This window comes from Oryzias latipes, chromosome 4 (genome assembly GCF_002234675.1).
Source record: "Oryzias latipes chromosome 4, ASM223467v1".
Classification (NCBI taxonomy): domain Eukaryota; kingdom Metazoa; phylum Chordata; class Actinopteri; order Beloniformes; family Adrianichthyidae; genus Oryzias; species Oryzias latipes.
In genome coordinates this window covers 15428569-15452707 of record NC_019862.2, presented here as the reverse complement: position 1 = coordinate 15452707, position 24139 = coordinate 15428569, and the positions used below count along the sequence as shown (strand labels likewise).

Here is a 24139-nt window from a genome sequence, read left to right as displayed (position 1 = left end):
TGAACCCCATGATGACAAATCTGTTTCTTAAATCTGCTTTGATTTTATAAGATATTAATGTAGCCCTTTGGTAAATGTGTTCACAGTATGGACGACACAAAGATACCTCAAGACCTGCTAAAACAGAGACATTTGCACTTTTATTAACTGAACACAATGTAAGCAGTTTTAACAGTAAAAGCTGCAGTTTTTTGTCTGTAATAACATCTTCTAAATGCTATAGGGCCATTTTTTATCCTTTTTAACAAGATAATGGGATGACGCACTGGAACAATGCTTTATACATTGTAGAATAGCAAGATTTAAACTCTTGCTGCTCCCCCGAAGTGCATGCAAACTGTACTATATTCTGTTGATTAAATGCTTGGCTGCTTTGCCCTGAGGTTTGTTTACCACTTTGTGTAACGTTTGCATGCAGAGAGCTGGTTCTACATCCAGGGTCAGATATCCCACAATTCTTCACATTTCACCTGGCATGGCTTTCAATTTTGTTTGTATATCTCCCCAAATTACTTAGATAAAATTTACATTTAAAAAAGTATAGCATTTTTAAAATGGCTTTTTTAGTTTCTGATGGAAGAGACATGAAAGCTTTCATTTTCTAAGTGTTTTAAATATCTCTCAGGTTTCTTAGAAATGTGGACCAGTTTTGAGCATTAGCCTAACTATTTTTGTGTTAAAACAAAGATACTGCCTTATGTGGAATACGTGTTTTATTTTATCAGCAGCATCCGATCTGAAGATAATTTATTTATACGAACACAAATAAAGCTGACAATCCAAACACAGAAGCTAAAAACAGAAAATATCTCTTTATTATAAATATCTTCCACTCATTTTTATTAAACTTAACACATTTCTACCCAAAAAAATTGACTGCTTTTTAAATGCCATAGGACATTTAAAGAAAGCTTTCAATTTCCTTGTTAAAATGCATTTTTAAACAGTTATTTTCCATAAAGGAGGTAAATGTCTCTTTTTCCTTATCACTAGATGGCAGTGACGTCAGTTGTTAGCTCATTAAAGACACAATGAGATGAAAGCTAATTATGTCTGAATAAAAAAAAAGACCTTTGGACATTAAATGTCAAGAAGATCTGGAGACGCAACTTTTTTTTTTCTGCAGCACAGTGATAACTCTGAAATGTGTTTTTAAAACCAACAGTTTCTAAACCAACAGTAATTCTATACGTTCAGATGATTAAACTCAAACTCAAATTTTATTTATTTATATAGCGCCTTTCATTTCAGTTAAAAACACAAAGCGCTTAACATGAAAGCAGATACAACAGTCATAAAAAATGAAAATTATTAAAAACAGAAAACAAAAGACAATCACATAAAGATGGGACCCCTCCCTCACCACCCCCCATCCCACCCACCCAGTTACCCCAGTAGAACCCTGAACAGAAACAAAGAACTGCAGCTAAAAGGAGGCCTGGTACTGCTGTTAGGAAACGATATCATGGGGATCCATTTATTCCAAGGCCCAGCCGGACCACAGGGGTCACTGCCACAGCGCCCGCCCGACACAGAGCAGCCTAGGGCCCACTCCATGGCTATTAGACCACAGAGCGGGACCCCAGCCCGCCCAACGAGAACGGGCACAGCAGCAACAGCACCCCCTACAGGTTAAGATGGTGGTGCCCTAGAACAATGGATTCCCAAGAGGAAACACTGGAGTAAAAAACAACCAGTTTAACCAGTTTGACAAACTTTTCTTGAAACAAAACAAAGACAGACCTGTGGAATAAAGATCGTGTTCTGTGGAACATGGTGTCCTCCTGCTTTGATGGATTAGAGCTTGTGGTGGGAAAACTAATCTCATGTATGTTTGATTTAGGTTCATGTACAGTGTCGTAAAACCCCCTCATCCTTGCTGGGGATGGAAGAAGATGAACACACACACAAAGCTGTCTAAAAATGTAACATTTAAACAAATACATTTAACCAAATACATTTAAACAATGATAATAATAAAAAACAATTTCCTTCATATTAAGACTGCAAAAGACAGCCCATAAGGTCACACTTAATTTTTTTTTCCAAAAAGGACAACAGTCAGCAAGATGGCAAAGCAGCATTTCTCTGTTAATGAATCCTTGAAAATCAATGTTTTCCATTCATCCATTTTCTAAACCGGTTTTCCCCCCTACGGGGCCACGGGGCTGCCAGAGCCTAACCCGGATATTGTTGGGTGAAGACAGGGTTCACCCTAGACAGGTTGTTAGTCTGTCGTAGGGCCACAATCATATAGGAACAATTTAGAGTCATCAATTTATCTGTGCAGCATGTATTTGGACTGTGGTAGGAAGCCAGAGTGCCCAGGGAAAACCCACGAAGAAGGGCCATGACCCGAACCGGACGCTAACCACTGTACCACCGTGCAGCCTTTAAATACATATCTATGTTTTCTAGTTGTTAAATGAATTTCAGGACACAGAACGAGTGAGTCATGCTTTAAAAGTTATTTCTATGGAAATCTTCTCATTTACCACAAAAATATTTAGTCAGCTAAGTCTTGCCTAGGGACCCCTTGGGAATTGAACTCTGGTTTCACATGCATCAGTTCTGCGTGCAGCCGACTGAGCTCTCCAGCTGCCTTAAACTTTAGACATCTTTTCATATTTTACCTTCAGTCATGTCATGCTGATCTTATAGAAATGACTGCAGAGATTTCAAAATCAGCTTGTAGCTGACCTGACTAATGCTCAGATTCAAAGCCAGAGATTGATGCACCTCGCTTGGCTAATGTGCAAGTTAACTATTTTTAACCCGTTACTTGCACCTGATGCAGCCAGGAGTAAACCCAGTGAGGTGTCAGAAAGCTAGTTTACAAATACTAGGAAAATAACTAGGAATGAATAGGAAAATTAAAACTTCTGTTGTCCCAAGTCTGACATTTTTTTCTTTTTTGTAATCTGTAGACAATGTTACAAGATGAAGATGTTACAAGACACAGAGATTCAGGTCATCTGTTGCATGACTGTTTAGGTCGGACAAAAAAGCAAAACGAGGTCTCTTCAGTTACTAAAACACTGTCCTATTTCCTTGCAAAGGACAAGTCCCCAGTAGTTTTAAAGAGGCAAAACACAGAGGAAACTAATAACATGGGGAAAAAAAGCAGCCACTGACTGAGAAAACACAAAAAAGAAGCCAATCCTAGATGAACCAAAGATGCACTGTAAACATTAATAACTTTAAGATGTATACCAAGAAAAAAACATTACAAGTATATTGTATTGTATGTTTTCTTATCAAAAAATAAGTCCCAGCAGTAAATTCAGAGGTTAGCTGACCAAAGTAACAATGGTTAACTGTCACATAAAAGACTAAAAAAGGAGCAACAGGATCCCCCTAGCAACTGAAAAACAAAACTGCATCTACTGCTATGAGATCTCAGAATGTTTGATGTTTTGTTTGCAATTATTGTGGTGTTGTTTTTCAAGCAGAGCCCAAAAAATCCAGACTATTAGGTTTATTTTTCCCCAATAAAGATAAGCATCTTAAATAATGCTTGAAAAAAAGAAACACGTTTATCTTGAGAATGTTTTTGTCCGACAACTCTCAAATTGTTCATATAAAGATGCATGTAAATAATAAGTGTGTGATTATTTTACAGAGGTCAAGTCTTTACAAGTTTCCTGCAAATTCCTAGCAGCATTTCTATGAAGCCTGGGAATTATAGGTAATTATAGGTGTTTGAATCTCATGACTGATAATCTGATAGCAACATCTTAGAACATCTTGGAAATGTCCCAATCATCCTGTGTGTTAGAAATGTACACAGCCGAATCTTGCTGCCGGTAACTGGGAGTCAAAAGTTTAGTCATAATTCCCACAATGATCTGCCATCACAGTTTATTTTAGTACAGTAGACTAGTGAGGAAAAATAATTATATTTACATGAGCAGGAGGAACAGTTTATTCAGGACAAGAACTGCTGTCCTTTAAACAAGAACAACCCCACTCAGTCTGGACATGTGACCGGATGAACTTTTCACTTGATGCATAACATCTGAACTGTTCAAGGCGACTGAAAACTTTAAAATAAACTCCTGAGACATGACTATAATAAGTTCAGAAAGATGCATTTTATACATTTGCTTTGTGAAAGCCAGGGGCTCAAAGGGTCACAGAGAGAGGGAGGAAGCATTTTTTACATTTGGATAAGAGAAATTTGTCCTGCAGTTTGTGCAAACAGAGGTGATACACCAACACCTCCTGAGATGGCCGAGAGTTAAAAGGCACCCCAATTATTGAAACATTTCAATCAACATGTTTAATCTTAGTATTTTGAGTAATTGAATGCTTTTAAAAATTTAGTAATTGTGATTTTGGATGTAGCTCACTGGGTTTAAAAGCCTGTCTGCCAGTATTCTGGTCAAAAACTTGACACTCATCGTGGCACTTGGCAAAACCCTTCACTTTAAATAACACTGCTGCAACTATTGACTGAATAAATGATAAAATTAAATTACAATGAAACTTCTCAATGAAAACACCTAAAGAAAGATACATTTCCAAAGGCTGTATTTTTATCTAGTCTTCTCATATCTATCTGCACAATAATAGCAAAATAAACCATCTTAATCTGAGAAAACGAAAACATAAACGGGATGTCTAAGTAATATTGGTGATATAACCATTGCTGGTTATGCCGCTAGCATCACTAGTTTCAATCTAAATGACTGTGCTTCACTGACTTTACAGCCACATCAACGCTCTGCAGCACACAGAAGTCTGCAGCAGTCAACCGGAGTATCCGATTGCACAGACAGCGGATCTCCGGGTAATCTCTTTTGGGACAAGTGACCACGATCCCATTCAACTGACACCAAAGCAGAGCTACTTCTTTGCCAAGCATATAAAAAGTGGAGCTAAAAGGGATACAGTTATCCATTATCCCTTACCATGTCAGATTTGAGATTATTTACCACCTGGTGAATTATTACTGAAAATTTGGCTTTTCTATTTTTTTTACAAAAAATAATTTCAATCATCAAAATCTCCCCTCAGAATGGTAAACTATTCTCAGCCATCAAAATCATGTAATGTATATTTCATTCAAGTTCAAACACTTCAAAAATGATGAAGGACTTTGGCATTCATCAATTTGACAAGTCGTTGCACTGACACGCAACCTCAAGAATTTAGCCCCTCTGGTTCTTCACTGGGTTTTAAAGAAAAACAATAGTGGAGATACATCTGGGCTCTGAAGATTTTACAGTTTTAAATCAACAGAGAGGAAGGTGCTGCTGAAACACAATTTACTTTGTCCTGTTTTTAAAGTCCCACTGCGATCATCTTTTGATCTATTGTAAAAGCATCCCTAGTAGTCTTTTCATTGTGGTGTCGTTTTTAGCCAAAATCTAAAAACCTGTGTTTTCTAGGTCATAGTTTCTGCAGAGCAGCAATTGGCGTTGTCATTTATCCGTTTTCACTCTCTCTTGCTAGACTATCGAATATCCCCCACCTTTAACCCCTTATCCCCCATCTCTGACATCCCACTCTGTCTCTTTCTCTCCTCTTTTGTTTCTTTTTTCTGTCCGGCCCATAAATTCGATCATAAATAAAGCTTAGCCTCAAATACAAATGGGGTTTATTCAAATATATACTCAGTCTGCCTGAAGATCCATAAACACCAATTGTAACAATAAAATCTGTCCAATACAAGACGCACTCAGCTCTGATCTGCTTGCTCAGATGTTAGACAGGACAAGTTAAAAAAAAAAGCACAGAACTTAGACAGAAATACAAAAAAACAAAACAAAGAAAACATAAAAAATATATCTAGAAAAATAAAACGCAAAAAAAAGAACTTTAACAAATTAATAGATGTGACAAAAACAAGTGCAAATATCTTGTTAGTGAGCTGAAAGAGCTCTCTTAAATAATGATAAAGATGTACGTGAGCGTAGAAGAGGGAAGGTTATTCTATTCACTGGGGGCACGAACGCAAAAAGCATATTTTCCAGCTTTTCTATGGAATGTGGGGACAAGAAAATAAATGTGATTGATGTGACTGAGGTTGTGTTGTGAGTTGAAAGGGACCAGATATTGTTTTAAATATGGAGGAAAATTAAAGTAAATGATTTTAAAAATGAACAGTAAATAATAATACCGTCTTCTGAATGAAGCTAAAAACCAATCTAACTGTTGGTACATTGTACAGTGGTGTGTCATGTCGCGGCAGCGAAGTACAAAACGACAGTTGTAAATGACATCTGAAGAACGTAAGTTGGCTGAGGTAATAATAAAGTAAATAATGTCTAAATATTCAAGTATATGAGGTAACAGTTGAGAGATGATTCTTTTTCTGACAAGGAAATTAAATGGTAAATGGCGTATACTTATATATCAAAGCAATTAATTGATTGATACAAAGTTTTAAAACTGTAGTTTATTTTATTTGTAAAAGATTGTATATGAGTTTTAAAAGATAAATCAGCTTCTAGCCAAACACCAAGATATTTAAATCTTTCAGTTTGCTTAATCGGAGAGAATTCTAAAAAATGCAAACAGTGTTATTTCGTCAGCATTCATGTTTTGTTTCTGAAATAGCATAGAATAAAGAATAAAGAAATTCTCTGAAATGCAGTTGTAAGGTTACTTTTGTTTCAATATGTCCTCCATCGTGAGAAAAATGCCACAAGAACATGTTCAAAACGTGATTTTCATTGGAGTGTGTCTTCAACCTTGTTTTTTTTTTCAAATGAATTCGGTAGCCCACTTAACATTACTTTAGGAGTATATCTAGGGCCAGAAAGAAGCCACTCATATCTAATTGTGAAATGTTAACAGCCAAGCCTCCAGTGGCATTCTGTCAGGACTCATGTTAGCACTGCATTCCAGCATAAACAAAAAAGTTGCTCAGCAAGATCCCGACTACTGTAAAAATAAAGACAGCTCTGGTTTTTCAGGTATCACATCTACCACTGGGCTACTGTGTTTGCATTCCTCTTAGACAATATTTCTGTACTTCCCAATCGTGCCTTTGGTTATCAAATACAAACAGCAAAGGCCATTGATAACTCCACCATGTGGCCTGAAAACATCTGTTGTCCTGAGTTCCCAGACTAGCAGGACTTTCAAGCGTTTGGCACTGAAGAAGCCGCACACAGAAGCAGTGGAAACTTAAAGGGCCATTTATCCAACCAGCAGGCTAAGTGAAATGTGCCAGAGCTCTGAAAACTCCCAAAAGGTCCAACGACCGGACTGAGTTATCCCATCAGGCCGAGCAAAAATAGAAGCTGCATTTCATGTTTGAAAGATCTCAGTTGGATATTTCTGCATGAATCCACAACAGAAACACAGAAAACGGGATGGTCACCCCATCTGACCTAGAAGAGTACATGCTGACACAGGCTTTTTCCTCTGACTGTAATGCCGGACCAACGTCCCCTAAAACCAGGCCTGTTATCAGTAAATGTATGTTTTGTCACTTGCCTTATTTTTTTTATTATTTTCTCTTAATTTTTTTTCTGACATTTTCTTCTTAAGATGGCCCAGTAAGTGGGACACATTCAATGAAATAAAGCATGTTTGTCTTACATCTGTCATTTTTTCTGTACCACATCTCATTAAGGGCTCCCACATATGGGGTTCCATTTGTGCCAAAAACATGTTTAGAGATATGGAAATAGACAGTAGACCAAAGACATCGCTTTTTTTGACACAAATAGAACTCCAAAGCCACAAAAAATGTATACAAATTTGGTTTATTTGTACTTTTTCCATTACATGAATAACACAAAGTTGACTGAGTTTATTGTTGACCCATATGTTCCAAAACCTTAGTCTTTCAAAAAACTTTTTTTTAAAAGACTGGACTTTAATTGTCAGCCCAGCAAAACTTTATGCAGCCTTTTTAAGTCAATATTAATTCTAGTTTTGATCCAATCCATTTTTTTAATAGAAACATTTTTAAAGCAAGTATATCCAAATGTTCCATTTATTAAACTAAATATGTATGCAAACATACAGTAATTACAACCTCTGCTAGGAAACTCTGCATGCATAATAAAGGACAAAGTGATTAAGCAGATGCTCCTCTATTCTGAATCATGTTCAACCAAAATACTCAGACCTCATTTCAAATGAGGAAACAGACCAGCCAAACACCATGATGACGAGGGTAATGACGAAGGCACAAGGACTACAAGCAACTTCAGGATGTGCGTTTGTGTGTGTGAGAATGTAGCACATGACTATTTATAGACGAGTTGACAGAGTGATGGCCGCATTAAAACTGAAAATGGGAACTGGGAGAAAAGATTGCGTAATATCTGAAGTGTAAAATAAAATGACAAAAAGTACAAAAAGACTCACAGAGGTAAAATGGGAGAAAATGAAAAAAAGAACACATTGTTTGTTTGCACGTATTGGAACATAATCCTACCAAGTAGTTTTTTGCAAGTCAAGTCCCAGGCTGTGGGAGGGACTGTATGCCCACCTCCATTTCCCATCATCCCTGTGTTCACAACCTCTCCTGCTAGCTTACAGCCCCTCACAATCCCTGCCTAACATAAGCGGTGCAAAAAAACAGAGAGCAGCACTGGAGCTATCACGCTGTACAGTTTTGAGCCCGATCCCAGCTCGGATGAGGAAAAAGAAGATATTAATGGATCTAGCTATTTGTCTACAAGTGGACATTTGGAAATAGAATGGAACGGAGTGGCCTGCAGACTGTAGCTTCCACATCATAGCTACAAGGCTTTTTCCAACAGCATTTTTTCTTCTGCTCCTGTACACAATGCTTTGGATAAAGAAATGCTCAGGAATGTAATTTTAAGACTAAATGTCATATATTTGTCCTCAATCCTGAGAAAAATGCCACAATAGGATGTTAAAAACACATTTTTCATTGGAGAGGGTCCTTAAGGTGCTGTGAGACAGTGGTGAGATGTGCTACAAAGGGGTTTAAGGTGGGACTGCACCAAGGCTTCAAGTCTCCTTAGGCTTGATGTGGGGATGAACAGACTGACTGATAAGACTAGACAGGAATCTCAGTGGACAAGGATGTTTGCATAACAATAGTGAGGTTAGAAGCACCAGGGGTCTGTTTCAGAAAGGAGGTTCAACCAACTCTGAGGTTAAACTTGAACTCTGAGTTGGTCAATGGGGAGATTAACAACTCTGAGTTTTCTGTTTCAGAGCAGCTGATCGGAGTTAGGTCAATCAATTCTGAGTGGACTGATTCGGAGTTAAGCGTCCGCACCGCGACTATAAGAAGCCATTATCAATGGAGCGCAGATATCACGAGTCACCATGGCAACGGTGAAAAAAAAGAGGTCTGCATATTTTTCGCCAGCTGAACATGACGTGCTGCTGCAGAGTTACAGTGAATATGAGCACATATTCCAGAAGACAAGCAACACCGCTGCATCTGCAAAACAGAGACAGTTAGCGTGGGAAAACATAGCTGCTCAAGTTAATGCGCAAGTTTGCATTTAAATCATTGTTATAAAATATTGGCTGTAATAACTTTCTAAATAGCGTAAGGTGTGAAATAAAAAATGGCGATATTTAGGTGTACTTTTGAAGTGTTATTCCTGGTGTAATTGCATGAAATGCTGCATAGTGTACAGAACCAATTGGGGGGGGGGAAATGCATTTAACGTCGGTAATGTTTAGAGGACTTTTTTGTTAACCTTCCCCTCTTGCAAACTTTGGTCGGTTTAATATTAATACATGCAATTGTAGCCGGCCTCACAGGGTTCGGTGTCGGTAGATGTGAATGAAATTATGGCGCTCAGACACACACGTCTGTTCACTCCACAGGTCTCTTTATTATAAATCTTGCACAGCAGAACACATGCCCCCTACAGTCCCACTACCGTAACTGCAGTAGTAAATGCATGAACATGAGACACTGCATGGGCTGCTACAGAATTGTGTTTTTAAAAGTAAGCTTTTGTCTACCCATGTATTGATCAAGTGGTATAGGTTTATATGGGATTAAGAAAGTGAGCAGTACTAGCAAATTGTGTTTCCAAAAAGTAATTGTTACATTAATCTAATTCAATGTCCCTGATTTCATTTTCATGTAGATGCAATCCTGCAGGAATTAAAAGAACATGGCAGCAGCTAAAAATGAAGTATAAAAACATAATTCAATCAGGTCAAATATGAGCATGTCATGGATGTAGGCTTTGTTGACAATATTTGACATATGAAACATCTACATAGCAATACATATCTAATGTTGTTTTCATTGTATATATGTAATTGACTGCAAAGAAAAACGGTAACGCTCAAACAAAAACGTCTGGAGAAATGACAAAAAATCGAGTCTAGGTCTCAAAATCCTCGCACGACGTAAATGTAATTCTCTAGGAATTAATGCAGCCTCCTCGTCTATTGGGTCCTCCAAAAAAGGATAAGCCATTCTTGTCACTTGTCTCTGTGTGACGGAAAATTGGGCAATGAAGGTTAAAGCGAAAAATACCGCTTCGTCTTTAAAAAGGGGAGGGGACCGGCAGAAACCTTGAGTTTAGGAAATAAAACCTGCTCCCGACCAGGTTAGGTTCACAGCGTAAGTAATCATGGACACTGACTCAGAGTATAAGTTACCTCTCTTTCAGAAACGGGTTTGACTTACTCTGTTTACTCTGGTTTAACAAACCTCCCATTCTGAAACGGAAAACCCAGGGTTTCCCTGATTTCAGGGTTAACGCACTCAGAGTTTACACTTAACCTCCTTTCTGAAACAGGCCCCAGGAAGGATGAAGGTGGATGATTTGCTGTGGAAACCTCTCAAAGGAGCAACCAAAGAGTAAAAAATAAGTATTTTTGGCTATTTATACATTTTAAAACCCATCTGTGTTTCTGTTTACATGAAGGACATGGTACAGTTTTTAAAGAAAGCAAACTTTAAGAGTGAACTTTGGTTACACCCACATTGGTCAAATTAATTGATCAAAAGAGACCATAACTTAATGTGAGTGGGGCATTCCAAACTTCTCACATGAAAAACTTTAATTTACAAACATACTTATTAGCATAGAGTAATAAACAATTGTGCCTTCTAAAGCATTAAAGCAGCATAATATAGGGTCTTTAAGGTGGGCTTTTATTGTAAAGGATGGGGAAAAATACCTTATGATGGGATTAGGGAGATAGCATTGATGTAGTAATAGTATATTCCCATAAACAAACACCTCCACTTGTGCACCGCAAGAGATTTAACAAAAAAAAAAAAGATTCAGTGTAAGCTAATTTAGCTAATTACATCCAAAAGTTAAAACAAACAAACAAACAAAATGAGGATTGTGTACAAGTCTGAAAAGTTGACAATGTGCGACACGTCCAAAAGTCTGTGAGACGAAACTAAACTTAAAAGAGTTAACTTCCCCTCTGGCAGTCATAGAGCACTGTGTCAACCACCGACAAGCTGGTTGTATAAAACAGAATCATTGCAACACAAACAACAATTTTATATTACTAAATATACAAAACTACAATAAATTCATACCTTTGTCTAAGAAAATATATTTCACATTATGTGTTAACATGCATATATGTATATATATATATATATATATATATATACATATATATATATGTATGTGTATATATATATATATATATATATATATATATATATATATATATATATACACATACATATATATATATATATATATATATATATATATATATATATATATATATATATATATATATATATATATGTAAATACTATTAATACTACTGTATAATTTAATTTGATATAATTTTGCCTTTAACTGGCACCGGTCAGCAAAACCAGAGGTCCTATAATACAATGACAGAAAAGGAAATATTAATATTCCCCTTTTCTATTAGCAGTTACATTTAAACAGTAAGTCATTTCTAGATTCAACTTTCAACTACATTTTGATCATTTCCTTAAAACTTGGAACCACAGTCATCACCAGCAGTCACAAAGTCAATACTTGTCTTAACCTCCCAATCGTTGACATAATGACTTTATCATCAGAAGTTCATCGCTTTAATTTAAGTCATCATCCTCCTCTAAGCCATTTTTGACCACACCTTCCTCTTTGGGTAATCACTCAGAAATAAAAAACCCAGATTACATGGCCAGAGCATCCCTACAAGTGCTTTTCACATTTTCCTCTGGATGCATCTCCATAACAATGTATTGTACTGTAAAGAGCATTGCCACAAAAAAAAAATTTAGACCACAAGTCTAAATGACACAACTTCTCACTGCACTCCACCCATGGGCAAGCAAGTGCAGAACACTGCTATTCAAGTTCTTTAAAAATGGGTCATGGAGCTGAAAGGAATTCAGGTTTTCAATTCTGATGGCACGTAACAAAATGTAGGAAGAATCTACAGAGCTGCCTCAGGGCTACTACTGTGTTTAGCTGAGTGAGACAAAAGACAGACAGTAAACTGACGTTTTCAAACAGATACCAGCCATTTTAGTCAAGGTTCAAATATTTAAGCAGTTAGAATGAAATTACATTGAATATGACCTTTTTCCTTTTATCCTGAAATGTTTCTGATAAAGAGAACTTCACAGTGAGACCTGACATGATCAGATGAGATTTTAGTCCCACAGAAAAAAACAATTTTCTATGCCTCAAAACATGTGAATCATACTTAAAGTCAAAACCTAATTTAATAAGAGAAACTGGTCTGAAACAATGTATTTTAATTGTATTATACAGTAAAAAGACAAAGAGCAGCAACAGAATCCACCGAATAGATAAAAAGCCGTAATCATTGTTGTCATTGCACAGAAATCCGGGTCACTGACCAAGTATTTGGGTAAGTCCATTTCTCTGGAAGATTATGTGTCCTGGCCGGATGTGTAAGAAACAATAGCTGGAACATGAAAACTATGCAGGCTAATGCATTGCGTGTAGGGTACATATGTATGTATGTAATTTACACAAACAAAAATGTAGATTTGCACATTTCACACAGAGAAACAGTCATGGATAATTATTTCCGCAAAGGCTCGTTTAACTCCATTCTACCTGTGCAATTGTTCATTCGTGCAGTAGACTTTAATGTTTCTGCTTCTCCTTTTTTCTGTACAGACCTGTACTTTCCACAGGAAACGCTCAGTCACAGAACTGGAAACTCCTAACTCAGAGGTGGATTCTCTTCAGCTTCAGCCCTCTGCATCCATGAGCATTCATTCAGAATCTACCTTCTCAATTAAAAGTTAAAAATAAAAAACCTAATGGGGTCCTTTGAGTTCACACAAAAAAAATGCAGAGTATATGTGCCAAATAAACATTAATTACGTTGTAATTTATGAATTATGAGATATGAAGGCAACATGAAGAAAAAAAGCGTTAACAGTTTAACTGTAACAATGAAGTTAGTTGGCATTTTTACATTATGTGAAACCATGTTAGCCCATGAACTGCTCAAATAATCCATTTTCTTTTTTTAACCTGAACTCAAGCTTTGGGAGGAGGACCAATTCCTATTTTCACCCATCATTTTATTTTTATCGACTTCCATAATTGCACTGTCAGTGTGAAGGCATCAGTGTGTGACGGTTATGGCAAAAGCTGTGTCCAATAACAATTGATCTCAAATCTGTTAAGTAGAGATTAAAAAAAGAAAAAAAAGAAAAATGTTTAACCATATACAAGAATTGTTAGATTTATCTATAATTAGTTTTCATGATTTAATTTAATTGTTTATTGTTCTTTTTTATTGTTCACCTGTTTTTTATCATTAAATGCAGGGTATAAAACATGCTTTCATGGTTCATAAAGCTCCTAAATTGCCTTAAAATAATGACAACAGAAATTTAAAAATTTCAGAAAAACATCCAACAATCAAGAAAAGAAATCACATTGTGATGATAAAACTTTAAATTCCCTTTTTAATACACTTGGTTTTTGATATTTAATCAACTATACATCAAGGTTTGTCTTATTTCTCTTTATTCTGAATTCAGTTACAGTGTTTTGGATGGTCAACTTTAAAAAATATCAACACTGAGACAGATCATTATCACATTATTTTCTACATTTTTTCCAGTATATATTCTTTACTACCAAAAAAAAATTAAATGTCTAAAATTACCACCAAACATAGTTTTTTTATTTGTAGAATGACTAATTGGGGTTTTTAAAGGAGCCCTACATGATGTAAAAAAACATAGTTGGTCAATGTTTTCTTTTTTTTTTATGGCTTCAATGGACAGTCTACAAAAATTCAAAATTTCAAAACTTCTCCAAATATTTAAACATTAAAAAAATTATTTCATTGTTAATATAAATTAAATTTAAAAGTGATAACATTTTTTAACCTTGACATGAATGAGCATTACTAAGTGAATTAGTTAAATGTCATTTCTTGATATGAGAAAGGTTGAGAAGTTATGAAAACAGGGAGACATCATAGGGGCTCCTGCATGGCTGCTGGTGTTTTCCTGTGTTTCCATTGTGCTCTAAAGTGACTAAACGTTTCTCAGAGTGAGAAGTCAGCAGTGAGCTTCCAACACACATCTTAAACATACTCACCGTATCCTGTTGATCATCAAGACACTCATCCCGAAACATGAAAAGGATTGAGTTCAAAAACTGTGACATCCTGTAAGGAAACCATCCTTTGTTTTCTAAAGAAACTAGAATCCTCCTAGCTGGTCAGGAAATCTCACATGGCGACAAAGTCAAATATACAACAGTCGCTTGAGGCGAAGACTCTTCAACGTCGCGATGTGTTCTTATTTTTGCGGCTGCATCCTTCAGGCCATCTGGCCACCACTGTGCCGCACCGGCCAAACTATATTTGCAACGCAGCTGCAGAAAGTGACAACAAACAAATCCATCCCAACACTTCCTAAGTGATTTGCATTGCAAACAACTTCCCTCTGATAACTGCACAAACACAGGCTGTTTACACATAACTCTGTCAGAACAATTGCATTGCAAAAGCTTTTGGTTGATGCTAGTTGTGTTTTCGCAAAGAAACATGCAACCCTGCAGCAAACCACATAGGACCTGACGATGACGAGGATGATGAGATATCTACAAACAGACAACTTATTGGTTAAATAATGGGAAGTGAGAGTGCACATGTTTCATATAATGTAGAGACAAAGCAAAAGATTTTGACTTACAGGTATAAACAAGTTAAAAAGTGTTTGAAAAAAACTGACGGGACTCGAAGGGCAGCAAAAAGTCAAAAAAGGTCTTCAAGGAAAAAGCAGGAATTCAGATCGAGGAGGCTGACAGGATAAGAAGAGTGTGTGTTTTTGCGTAGGTCCTGACCTGTGAGTGTGGCCATGATTGGTGGCATGAAGTCTTCTGATGACCTCCTCACTGAAGTCAAAATGAACCCTTCCTCTGGCACAGGGTGAACGCCGGTACATCGCCCTGACACATACACTCACTAACTGATACACATCACAAGTGCAACCACAAACGCATCACAACACTTCCAAAAGTGCACAGGTCTAAAGCAGAGGAGACCTGAGGACGGGAATGTCGAACACTGTCATGCATTAAGGTAACGTGACACACACTTAGAAACACTAACTGCACACATTCTCTATCACACACACAGAAAAAGCTGCTCTTTTCTTCCGTCCATGACATCATCAGACTAAACTGCCACACGATGCCACCCATGAGAGCTCTGTCAAAGAGAAGTTACTCAGTGAGCTGTCCATCATCCAGCCTCGCCGTGGTTCAAAGAAAAGCAGCAGAAAAGGTTTCCGGTCACCTTTCCACACACTCAGTCTCATGTTACACACAGCAACAACATCAGCAGCGTCATCCAACTGTTCACACACTCCACTCTGTCCCTGCTCTGTACAGTCTTCTCCTCGTCACAGAGTATACTTCCTCCCCATGCTGTGTGTGAGAGTGTGTGTGTGTGTGGGTTTGTACGCTGTTTGTGTGTGTATGAAGCTCTGTTCCCTTCAGGCAGCCCAACAGAGTTACCAGGAAGATTTAAAGCCTGGAGTGGAGTGACTGGAAAGGAGTCATAACTCATGTAATACTAACATCCTTGTTGACCTCAAATGTGTGAAAAATCATCCAGGTGCACATCACACACACCCATGCAGCTGCTGTGAGCTGGACTGGAAGAACTGGGACATGTTCATTTTCTATAAAAACACTCAACAAAACCCTGAAAAAAAAGGGTTTGAAGAATCTGGCTGGTTTATTTTTCACAAATGTAGGATTTCAGATGTTTTCAGAGGTTATGGAATAGGTTTGAATAAGACATTATAAGAAAAATTTAACAACCATTTCATGAACTCGTGAACTTTTGAAACTTTGATGTATTTTTAGAAAATTGTACAAGCATAAGTCTGTTTCAGGCTTTACACACTGTCTACTACGCACACAAACTGTCCATGGTTGCATGCATGATCTGACAACAATAGCCATAATTCATTTTAGTCAACCCTGTTCACATTTTAAAGCAGATTCATTCACAAGGTAATAATGAACAACAACAAGCAGAGGAATTTTACAAGTGATGAAATCCTCTTTGCTGACTTATTATCCTGTTTTAAATCTGAATATCTGGAGACAGCTACCTATTAACAGATAATAATTAAGGCTTAACTACATAAATATGTAATTTAGAGATAAAAATCACAAAGACTGGAAGGATACTGTTTGCTCTGAGAGCTCTGATGCAGAAAGCCAGATCTACCTTAAATACCAGCATGTGTCTGTGTGAGAAAGAGGCAGCATCTGCCATCGTCTCAGGGGGCCGTGCTGCCCATGGCCGCAGAGAAGCATACCGATACCCTCGTCCTCATTTCTCAATAGCTGTGATGAAGGACTTGGGAGAAATGGAAGCTCGTGCACAATGTACAGCAAGTGTGAGGTAAAGCGACAAGGGCGCTAGAGAAAAACAAGAAATCAGTTTGTTTTTATATAAAAATATCATGGATCAGTCTGTTCTACATTTGTCATCAGTACACATTTCATTTCAAATAACATTTATTTTTGGCTGAAAATAAGACTTTTTAGGATTCGAATTTTGTAATGTTATGTAGTAGGTCACCTCGTGTAACTTACAAAAATGAAAATTTTTAAAAGTAAAGACTTGTAAACTATTACATCTATTACAAGGCATCAAAAATGGCATCTCATCTGATTTGTCACAGCCAAAACTGTGAATTGATTACATCTATGTAAAACACTGAATTACATGAGTATGAAAAAGTGTTTTACAAATCAAATTTGATCTGATCTGATTTATTCAATGTACAACCCTAAGACTTTGTTTGTTGAAATAAACTGTATTGGCACGTCAGACAGATATCCACATAACTAGTCATTCTAACTAGACTAAAGTATAATTTTAAATCATAAAATTCTGACTTTTTGCTTAAAAACGAACAGAACAGCAGGTTTTTCACACCCGGTATATCTTAAAAAAAAGGGAAAATATTCAAATTTTTGGTAAATCTGTAATGCATTTTAAAAAGAAAAGTCTGTTTAAAGGAATAAGTTAGTTTTTATAACTTAGATCTTACATTAACTTAGATCTAACATTTACATAGGTAATTTTAACAATGCCTGCTTTCTGGCTTTTATTTTTAAATTTGAATGAATTTTAATGAATACTTTTTTTATTTAAAGAGAGAAAAATATATAAAAGACATTTTGAAGCCCAAAACAGAACAGTTTTAGATAGCAATTCATTGATGAAGTTACACTTATAGCAACAAGTTCATTCAATTTATTCAGTTTTATTTTAGAATCAGTAATTTTAAATGTCACATTTTTGTCATTTGGGGCATACTTTATAGGTAAACTGCATTTACTAAGTAAAAACAATTTCTATTTCAGTTCACTTGAAATGGATTTCAGGATGTAATCAGTGGAAATAACCAAGAATCCTTTTGATTCTGTGAATCGACAGTCTCACACCACCTTAAGTTTCACTTCTTCAGATTCTCACACGCATTGGAATATCCTGTTAAAAAAGAAAAGAAGAAAAAAAACCATTGTGACAGAGAAAGAGGGCTTCCTCATCATTCGTTTGGACATGACTCAGAACGACGACACGTCAGCATGGCTCTTACAAAGACACATAATAGGAGGAGCCACAGCAGAGGCAGCAAAACCTGAATCACTATCAGTTTCCCACAGTGCAGCTCATCACACAACCTTACGGAAAAGAAAAAAAAAAGAGAGAGACATAAGATCTGGAGGCCACGGGGCTGCACGCACCCTGCACTGACAGAAGCAAAGCCAGTCCTCCTTAATAATCCATGGAAGGGTAACCAAAATGGAAAAAGACATCAAAAAGGCTTCTCGCCTTGTAAAACACCTGCTGTATATTTTCTCTTCAGTAAATAATCTAATATACTGAGGTTTACTGGGCTAGTTATACCGGTCAAACGGTAGGTAAACCAAAAGTAACATCTTTAAAGGCTGCCTCTGGTCAGTGCTATTCTGGTGACAAAATATTTTTTTAAAAAGAAGCAATTTTGAATCATTTTATGTAAGAATCAAATGGTTAAAGGTAAAACCCAAATAACTGCAGTTTGGAAGTGTTTTTTCTTTTAAGCTTAAACCTATTAGATTTACTTAATAAAGAAACAACCACTAACAGCTTTTTACGTTCCATGATTATTTTTGTCTCAAATATCATACGGCAGATAAATCATTTGGGGGGAAAAACATGCAATTCCCTTATAGAAACACTAGAAGGCGTCAGAGGGAGTCAGAGGATGAAAGCTATAAAGGGCTGTGCCCACATGATGTCAGTGTTTTAACACATTTTTCCACCCCTCTAAAGAAAGAACCCGCAGCTCACATGTAGAGGATGTGGCGTGAAGGATTTTCTCCCAGTTGAGCCAGACACATCAACAATGATTTTGAACACCTCACTTTGAAAACAGTGTTTCATGCTTGACCAAAGTGACAGTAATGATGGTTCTGAGAATTTTGCTCAAGGAGTCTCAAATCCCCATACCACGCCACTACAACTGCAAAAAAAATGAATAAATTAAACATCCGAAATCTACATATTCACGATTTTTGCCCCATTTATTCCATTTAATTCAGCCACAAGCCTGTTTCAATTGCATTTGAGGATAATAATGTCATTTTAATGCTTGTAAACCTAAGTGCAGATGGCTTGTTTATTTATTTAAAGTCTATAGCTTCTACAGTATAATGTCAAATGCAGAGAACCATAATTAAACATTGATCAGGCATCCGTTTGACAGCTTAAGAGCAGCCTGTCAGGTTTTCATGCCTCTGGCTCGGCCTTGTGATTTGAAAAGCTTTCACACAGCAGATCAGGTTATCAAAATGAAGACCGCTTTCGTGAAACATCTTTTGACTAAAGGCACACAAAGCAAGGCTGCAAATAGAAGCGTGCTTGTATTTGGAACCACCAGACAGGCACATCATCACCTTTGATGTGAATGTTTTCTTTCGTCACGATGAATCAAAATCAAACAACACGCATAATTCCTGTGAGCTTTGTAAACACAACTCTAAAGAAAGAACCAGGAGTGTTAAGTTCATAAGCTTAGTATTGACAGTTAAAAAAAAATGATAGGTATAACACTGAGTTATGGTTGCAAAAAGTTGTGTTTTTTTTCAAATTCTACTGTAATAAATTCAAATTTTGCATCAAATTATGAATGATCCAAATTTGTTTTTCACATTTTAGAAAACACAATTAGGCTAATAAACCCTTATAGTCCATTAAGACTTCTTTGAGAAGTACAGAAACAATGCCATTGCCTTTATTGGGCCTTTTATTTACTTTTTCTTTATGAAATGTAATATCTGAGACACAAGATTTTTTTTTAAATTTAAAATAAAACAGGATAAACCAAACTGCCATGTAAGAACACAGTTTTTTTAATTTTCTCATGTTACTCCCTTTATAGAAATGATTGAGTTGTTCTGTCCTGCTAAGGTGAAACTTTAGAAAAAAATCAGATAACAGCAGAACGTTTGAAAATGTCCTAAATGAGGTACAGCTGTGTGTGCACAAAGGAAACAGTAGTACAATGAGGATTTTTGGAACAGCAGGAGGCTTTCTTCATCTCAGTATCTAATTACAGGAACCCTAAATGAATGTTGTGATGAAACCCAACATGTTAGGCTCTATTTGTTATATTTTCGCTGCTGTCAAAGTAAATATTTCTGGTCATTATTGTTAAGATTGTTCATTATGTTGCCAAAAGAATTTCATTTTAAAAATACATTCACATCGTCCTCAGCTAAATGCATCCAGGCGACAAGTTCCAATAAAGTATATGCACGTGTAAATGTTTGTTTTGGGTTTCTGCGTTCAAAACTCTCGCTACACAAGTTTGTACCACTGTTTTCTGAGTCCACACAAACAGTATGTATGTATTATGTAGTAGTTTATGACATAGAATCTTTCATATATTGGAATAAAGCTGTGAAAGAAAAAGCTTGGAGCCAGATATGTGAGATTTGTACCACTTGGGCATTTTGCATCAAGCCTCTTCCAATTGTAGGTGGGGGACATGTGCTAGTAAAAAGTAGAAAAAAAATTAAAAAATATAGAATCTCTTCCCAGCTTGTAAAACACCATGGGGTAAAAGCGCATTCAAGAACCCACCTTTAGCACACTCTTAATCATACGTAACATCACATGGCTGGTATGTCCGTAGCTGAACACGTGAACAGACGGCAGAACGATACACACAAATAAAACCCTGTAAGGCTTAATATGAGCATCACTTTAAAAGGCACTCATCAACTGACTTATCAGTAATTAATTTAACCAGAATAAATCCAAGAAAACAAAATCACAGTGGAACGGTAGATATTGTCAAAAAAGAAGGGATGATCCCTTCCTGTCAATATATTGTCAGATTAGATTTAATGATTGAAGAAATGCATCTGAGATGGACACGGTTGCTGGTTTTTTGATGAATTTCCCTCATCATCCTGTAGCTCACCAAAGCCCCGTCCACATTCCATCTCTTTCATTATAAAACTAATTCCTCTCTCTGAAAAGAGGGCACTGCAGTCATTCCGTTCTGTGATTAACCTAATCCCTGTGCAGAGCGGTGCTTCTCTCAGTGAGGGCATGTTAAGTATTTGACGTCAGCTGTACACATATTTCTGTAACCTGGGGCTCGCTCAAATACTGTCGTGTGAATTTATAGGTGTGTGGAGGGTAACACTACAGTCAAATTGTGTTTCTATAGAAAGTACTGAAACAGGGAGATTAGAAAGCATCACATCTTTGAAGAAGAAAAAACGTTAAAATATTGGAGGTATTTGTGACTGACTGCTGTACATTTTTGTATCCATTTTTTTGCCTTGCTTTTTAACTCTCTTTTGTTGAAGAAAATGCTATAAATAGTTGATCATTATAATCCTTTAATATCAAAGATAGGTATCTGAATATATTGTTTGTTAATATTTCGAGAGAAAAAAGAAGAAAAGCAAAAAGTCAGATATCAAATGATGATTTTGTGCTCCCATCCCTTTTTACTCAATTAATCTAATATTCTTGTCATTTTATGCCAATTATTTAGCTCTGCTTGATTATTTAAAAATTGTGTTTCTAAAATGTTGTTTTTCTTTTTATGTTTGCTATTAATATCTTGGTTTACGAGAGTGAAAATATCTAACCCTTTGGAAAAATGAAAAAAATGAATGTCAATAAATTGTGTAATGATATCTTGTCATCATTACTGCTAAAAGTGAGAAAAAGGCTTCATTTAGGAACTGCTATTGAATTCAGGGCATCAGAATGATATCCAGCTCTAGTTCTGGATCTGTTAAGGCACTTGTGTTTTAACTCCAATTAAATTTATATTTTTTCCCCCTTGTCAGTGTTGGACAATGTAGTGTATTAACCTTTCTGTGGGAATTTAAAGGTATTATTCCTTTGGTTTTTGCTGAAAAACAAAGTCGTTTTTGTATTATAGCAGCTGCATTCTGACCACATAACCCACCTTCTTAATAGTTCTTAAATTTTAGAATATAGAAGCAATAGTTCCAAAATGGTTGTCACACCACACAGCCATTCAGTCAAGACATTTATATATCTGCTAAGGTGGAAAAGCAAAGAACACAAACGATGGTCTGGTTTTATCCAGAAGAAAGTACCAAATCTAACTAAAAGCCTGACGTCTGCAAATGTTTCCTTCCCTGCTCTTTACTCTACTTCTAAGCACTGCATTGTTTAATCAGCTTCATTTCTCCCTGACAGGGTAGATCCATGGAAGAGTTATTCGAAAAAGTGGTTCAAAACAATGATTCACTTCAGGTTCACAGATCAAAGAGCATAAATGAGGTAATGTTACCCTTATCTTCACACTGGCAGTGCAGTCCAGGCTTTAGAAATTCAGCTCAAGAATTTCATGACTTAGCCGCAGATAGCATAACATTTCAGTGATTCTGTGACACAAAATGAGACGGAAGCATTTAAATTTGTTCTAATTTTAACTTTTTAATTGTATAAATAAGCATTAATGAAATGGATAAAAGAAATCTCTGGGTGGACTCTTGTGAGTAATTTTTAACTTAATCCATTTTTAACTGCTTCAAACTGTATTGATTTAATTATTCCGCTGCATGAGCTTTTCACAGAGTCTCAATATTAAAAAAGGGTGGGACTAAAATCCCAAAAAGGCTATTGTCAAAGAAGCCCAATGCAAATACAGTACATATTACTTAGCGGTGCTATTGTGAGAACTCAGAGCTCTGTCTCTCCCTCTGGTCACCGGCTGAAACTGTCTCCTGAGATTTTTTTTTTTTAACTGTCTCCTGAGTTAAAACCACACTACAGCTCCCAGCAACCCCAGCGCACACTTCCTGGATGCCTGACTCCCATTCACTCAATCAACCACAGCATACTTACTCACTGCACTGAGCTGAGCTCGGTGTGAAGAATTGTTTGTGCCACTTTGCCTTCCTTACCGAGTATTATATTTGGACCATGGTCTTCTGTCTCCTGACCCTGTTTCTGACTCTGTTTGCCTTCCGCCTGCCCTGACTCTCGCCTGGATCCTATACCTACCTTGTCTCAACTCTGATGATCGTGTGCCAGTTATCAACCCCTGCCTGCCTGCCTGACCCTGATTTAGCTATGTGGACTTTTAGTTGAGCTAATAAACCTGCTGCATTTGGATCCAGCCGTGTGCCTGTTCTTGTGACAGCTATGCAAGTTACATCCAAACTGCAATAATTTTCAGATTACTTATTAATCCTTAAATAATATCTATCCATCTGTCCATTTTTGGAACCCACTTAATCCATTTGGGGATCAAAGGGTTGTTGGAGGGTGGAATACACTGTGGACATGTGTTCAATGGACACAATCACACACACTCACATTCACACCTATAGTTACAATTTAAGAGTCATCACTAAATCTATGAAGCGAGGGTGATGGAAGGAGGTGACCTGAGAAAACCCATGCATGCACAAGGAGAACATGCAAGCTCTACATGGAACCAGGGCCTTCTTGCTATGAAGCCAAAGTGCTAACCACTACACCACTACATCCCTGTAAAATAATCCCTTACTTTACAATATTGGAGTCAAACAATTATGATGCGATCTATGAATCCTGCATCACTTTTAATGTATTTTTTTTGTAAAATCTGACAAAGTAGAAAATAGAATAAAGCATCTAACAGCACTCTCATTGCTTTATGCATTTGACCTTCAAACTAAACGATTGACAAATCTGGAACCAAGATTTCACAAATTATGAACCCGCGCTTATTTTAATAATAAAACACAGCTTAGAAAATTCCGTTTTTGTGATTGGGTAAGAATCCTTGGTAGAAACTATAAGCAAGAACGTGGGATAAAAACAATTTCAGGAAGTGGGCATGAACCTTAGCAGAAGGAAACATCTGTGCCTCTGAGTAAATGGTAGAAACAAAAGAAAGAGTGGGGAGACATATGAAGTATGGGAAAAACAAGTAATTTTCATATTCCCCTGCATCAGAGGGGTGATTTTCTTTCAGCTAAAAGTGTTATCAGCAATTTTCAGCGGCAATCCACACGAAACATCGCCAAGCTCCAACTACAAAGGTCCTTCTAATGACTGTAAAATGCCTTGTCCAACAATTTTTCCAACTATAGACACATGTAATGGGTTTGCAGGGACACATAATGCCATCTTTCATAAAAGGCTTTGAAGATGGGTTGTGAAAGATGCA

At 36.7% G+C, this 24139-nt stretch overlaps 1 protein-coding gene across 4 annotated transcripts in view; it reads right to left on the bottom strand.

The window, feature by feature from the left end:
• Positions 1-24139, bottom strand: part of pde4b (phosphodiesterase 4B) — a 193488-nt gene that overhangs the window by 65721 nt on the left and 103628 nt on the right. The window contains exon 1 of one of the 4 annotated variants that reach the window (XM_020702444.2): positions 15255-15792. The exons of the other annotated variants lie outside the window; for them this stretch is intronic. Coding sequence (XP_020558103.1) covers positions 15255-15355 — 101 coding nt within the window. The 5' untranslated portion in view covers positions 15356-15792. Of the gene's footprint in view, positions 1-15254; positions 15793-24139 lie in introns of those variants that run through there. 4 annotated transcript variants of the gene reach the window in all.